At 44.3% G+C, this 4794-nt stretch overlaps 1 protein-coding gene across 1 annotated transcript; it reads left to right on the forward strand.

Moving 5' to 3' along the window:
* The first annotated feature begins 772 nt into the window (after positions 1–772).
* Positions 773–2405, forward strand: PPTG_16913 (hypothetical protein). The gene has a single exon (XM_008914659.1). The coding sequence runs from the start codon at positions 883–885 to the stop codon at positions 1807–1809; it is 927 nt and encodes a 308-aa protein (XP_008912907.1). The 5' UTR covers positions 773–882; the 3' UTR covers positions 1810–2405.
* Positions 2406–4794: the final 2389 nt, after the last annotated feature.

A 4794-nucleotide genomic window follows, 5' to 3' on the forward strand; every position in this document is an offset into this window, starting at 1 on the left:
TACGCGTATGTTCCGTTCGTGGTGCTTCTGGCGATCTTCTACCTGTTGGCGCTGAAGCTGGTTCCGGAGACGTCGGGCAAGTCGGCTGAGGAGATTCAGGCCGAGTACGATTCGCGTCGCGAACAGTAAAGTGGATAGATTTTTTCTGAAGTTGTGTATATGTCCATGGAAGACTTCATCGGCAATAATGCAAGCTTTTTTATTCAAAATTTGATGACAAATTTTCCTCTTTTTTTAGGTATTGCCACTGTCACTCACTGGTTAATATTCTATATATTACAACGTAGTATGATACAGTAGTAGAATCCTTTATTTGGGGTAGCAAAATTAGTAGGAGAATCAAAATTATTTTTACTTGTGTTTGAAAGAGGTATTTTATTTAAAACCAATACTTTTTGCTCACAATAATAGTTTTTGGAAGGCTACATTATCTGGAGGGAGTGTTTTATTAGAAAGAAAACGTCAGTGTTTCGGTAGGTAGTGTTGTACTCGGCCTATGTTGCTGTGCTGTTGGAAAGCTTTAAAAGGAGTCTTTTTATTTAAACTTGGTGTTTTACTTCAAGCTAGTAGCTGGATAACTGTAGTTATTTTTCTTAAAGGAAAATTAGTTCCAGTTAGCAAATATTAGACCTCAGGAACACATACTGGGAATGTAGCTGCTTACCCTTCTAGAATTCTAGAAACATCGACGACAATTCGAGAAGCAGGTTTACAAGGTGTCATAGCACCCATGTGATGATTTGCGCTTTATATATTTTTATATAATGGATGGGAAAATATAATCCCTGTTGTTCTTCCGAGCGTATAGCTGAAGCATAAGTGAAGTTTTTAAGCAGTTGTGGGGCTCATTTCGGAATTTGATACGTACTCAACCAGTTCACCATGCCACGAGCCCAAAAACGCCAAGATCATGCCGGAGAGGCACTAGATGAAGCGGATTTCCGTGCTTCCACCGCCGATCTTTTTCAGCGAGACGAAAGGCGCAAAGCCAAGATCCCTCAGGTCGTCGTCCCTGACAACGAAAGTGACTCCGACGACGGGAGCGAATCTATTGCTGTTACCTTGCCGTCTGTGTACGAGTTTTGTTTGCGGGCGGAAGGACCAGAAGGAGCTCTCAAGTTCTCCAAATTTGCACCTGAGGAGTTTGAACAGCTTTGGACTGTCGTATACCCTCACGTGAAAGAGCACTGGAACGTTGGGCGCGGCAAGAAATGCCGCTACGCCGCTCGCTACGTCTTCTTTATGACGCTAACTACCCTCAAGCATCTCGGAAAATGGGACATTGTCTCTCGCGTTTTTAAGATTCCGCCATCCTCTTTCCAGAAAATGGTCAGGAGGTTCATGGACGCCGCTTCGCCGTTCCTATACGAGGCTTTTGTGGAATCTATTAACGATAAGTGGACGCTAGGCAAGATTGTGCGTTCGGGGCATGCGTTCCAAAACTTTCCGTACGCCCGATACGCAACGGATGTCACCTTCCAGCAGGCAAATAAGCCCGCCGGCAACATGAACGAGATCAAGCCCTACTACAGCGGTAAACACCACCTGTATGGCTACAAAGTGGAAGTGTCAGTGCTTCCGAATGGCCTTGCCATCAATTGCACTGATCACACAGGAGGGAGTACGCACGACGCCGCCATTTTCAAGGATAATGTCGCCTTTCACGCACGAGCAATGCGTAAACAAGAAGACGATCGTGGGCTTCGTGACGAAGGTCGATTGCACGAAGTCTACCCCAAAGATTGGGCAGTACTTGTAGACAAGGGCTATCAGGGAATGGCACGGGAGTGCCGTGCAATCCACCCGTGAAAAGCAAGCGGTTGCAGCCGCTGTCTTTGGAAGACGCCTGCTATAATGACAAGCTGGCTCGTGACCGCGTCATCGTCGAGAATTTCTTTGGAAGACTTAAGACGCTCTGGGGTATCTGCTCTGACAAGTGGAGGTTCGACGAGGCGTCCTACGATCTCTACTTCCGTGCATGTGTGGCTCTTACCAACGTTCATGTGCGGCTACGACCACTTCGCGGTGACGACGGCAAAGACTACAGCAAGTACGACGCTCGTTTGTGTGAGATTGGCACAGAGCTTCTGGAAAAACAAAAGAAAAAGCGAAAGCGCTACCAAGCCAACCGTGCGGCAAGACTTTGTACGGCGTATCGCCGTCGAACGAGCTATTACAGCTCGGTTTCGGTGGGGTCTGAGGATGTAGACAGCGATGCTGAAACCCGGTTGTGATTCTGCGGTTATGGACTCAATATACTTGATAGCATTCTGGTAGCTGGTACAGCACTCTCAGTTGTGCTGGAGTAATTGCTCTAGTGGAGTAGCAATATACTTGAATTCCAGCTAAAGTCACTTAATAGATAGAACTTGGTTGAAAGTTGGTTCATAATAAGAAAATGCTGGGTATCTCCAATAATGTACAGCAAGGGCTCATATTCCCAGTAATTAATTTTGAGGCCTATTTAAGATATTTTGCTTGGTGTATTTTACACACAGTTTATAAATACGTGTAAAATACGCGTGCAAGGATTCTACTATAGGATTTTTTCTTGGATGCGAGTTGGATGTGGATTCAACAAAACCCTGCTAAACTGATTATGAAATGCTGTCAAATAGGAAAGATGCGCTTCGAGCATCTCCAAAGGTGAAGTGATAGGGACTAAAAAGTAGTCCTAAAGTAGGTGCTGTTATGGCGTTGATCCAAGAGCATACATATTGGATAAACCTCACTTAGATCTGTTTGTTTAGTGTTTGCCCATATTTCAGGACTTCTTCAGCACGACGTGTTAATTTCCCCGTACGTCGTGATGCACCAAAATCGAAAAAAATTTTGTAAAAGCTGTAGTGGTAAATCATGTTTATTCTATCATAATTAAACATTAACCTTGGCCCCCGTACATGTACTTCAAAAATGGCATTTAGGTTAGAAAAATACTTCATATAAACGATGTCGTGGGTAATGCTGCGGTTACAGTGCCACGGCACGTGTAGCCGCGCCATTTTTGTATGCATGACAGTGCAGATTGATACCATGGTGTGGTAAACGGTTAAGATCTCAGACAGATTATTTTTTTCTTACAGTTAACACGTTTATATTTGAGAAATCAACAAACGGACCTTACCAGAAAATTCTCGTAATTTTAGTTCGCGCTAAGGAAGAATCTGCTGATTGTTCACCTGGTAATTTACTAGTCCCAACATTTGTCAAAACAAAAAGTGCAGCTTGCACGCCCAACCAACACGCACCGTGGATACGCGTTATTTTCGTGATAAATATGGCAACTTGCTCATTGTATGGATCCGCTAAACTGCTGCGATCGTAATACTTTTCAATAGTAAGGCATATTTTTCATCATTCGATGCTATTGCGTATTATTCAGCAGTTCGTTTCTTTTTTGTTCTCAGAGGTCCTCTGTATTAGCAGATCGATCATGGGCTAACCGAGGAGTTGACATGACAGCTTTTTAATGGTGGCGAATTGAGGCATATTCCGTGCTTATTTGCATATTTAAATTATTATATATATGCATTATTTGCATATTTAAATTATTATACATATGCATTATTTGCATATTTAAATTATTATATATATGCATAGTACCGGTAATCACAATGGAATTCTGAGTTATGGCACCATCATATACCTTGCTATCAATCCCTGAACCCAGCATCTCATTACTGTTGTTTGTTTTTACATTTACCGATACCAGTGTGCCACGCTCACTTAATAAAGTGTCTTAGCCAAACAAAATATTTATACCTGTGTCCGCTTCAAACTCGGCCAAAGCTGGTAGCTACGCGAGCTGTTTCTTTTACTGTTTTGTTGTTTCGACCGACTTTAACGTTTTTGTTATGTCGAGATGGCTATTTTTTTTTAAAGAAAAAAACTCTACTATCTAGGCACACGAGCCGAGTGACACGACATCCATCGAAATGATTTCCCCGCGCAAACGATGCTGCTTGGTTGCCAGAGGACCTAGACCCAGAATCATTAGAGCCCGGCTGAAGGTCACCGCACCAGCTTGTCGCCGCTGTCGCACATGAACTGGTTAGCACTTGATCTATCGTCTTGATCACCCAATTTCATGCAGCCCGTCGTGCATGGTGCTCCAAAAATGGCATCCACCTGACCAACCATCCGTGACCGTATGACTCCGCCGAATGCGAGCAATGACAACCCTGATCTCTTCTGAAGACGAGACGCAAGAAATTCACTCCTCGGCTTGCATGTAACATGTAAATATTTGGCTTTAACCTAATGCAACAAGTGGCAGAGGTAATGGGGAACATACACCATGTGGATCGACTTCGAACTGACTACGTCTGGAAATGGTGCTAAGCTCCAAGCAAGAAATGGCTCAACAGGGCTCATGCAATGTGCATAACGACCATCTGATGATCTTGAGGTTCAACATGAAAAGCGTATCTCTATGGATTGCCGTTCCACCACCGAAGGCTCACAAGATAGGAAGGCTATCGGTGCCTCACCGAAGCTCATAAGCGAGCCCAGCAGTTCTCTTCATTGCCTGTTCTGCCGTGGATACAACAACCACTACAACAACTACTGTTCTAACAGGAAAATTTCTGTCCAAACTCAACTAGAGAAGATGCAAGATAGCGACAACTACGAGGTCGCCAACTCCCCATTCAAGGGTGGAGCTGCACCAGTCAACACCTTCGATGAAGCAAACAAGGCTGCCGCTCGTCTCATCAAGCCCAAGGCCATCCTGTACACCACTGCCCTGTTGTCGTGGATGCAGCCGTTCCAGAGCGGTTGGTCCACCTCGCAGAT

The sequence above is a fragment of the Phytophthora parasitica genome (genome assembly GCF_000247585.1).
Source record: "Phytophthora parasitica INRA-310 unplaced genomic scaffold supercont2.62, whole genome shotgun sequence".
Lineage (NCBI taxonomy): Eukaryota > Oomycota > Peronosporomycetes > Peronosporales > Peronosporaceae > Phytophthora > Phytophthora nicotianae.

What these genes read in the sequence shown, in the direction of transcription:
- PPTG_16913 (XM_008914659.1), top strand. Translation starts at nt 883, where the DNA reads ATGCCACGAGCCCAAAAACGCCAAGATCATGCCGGAGAGGCACTAGAT.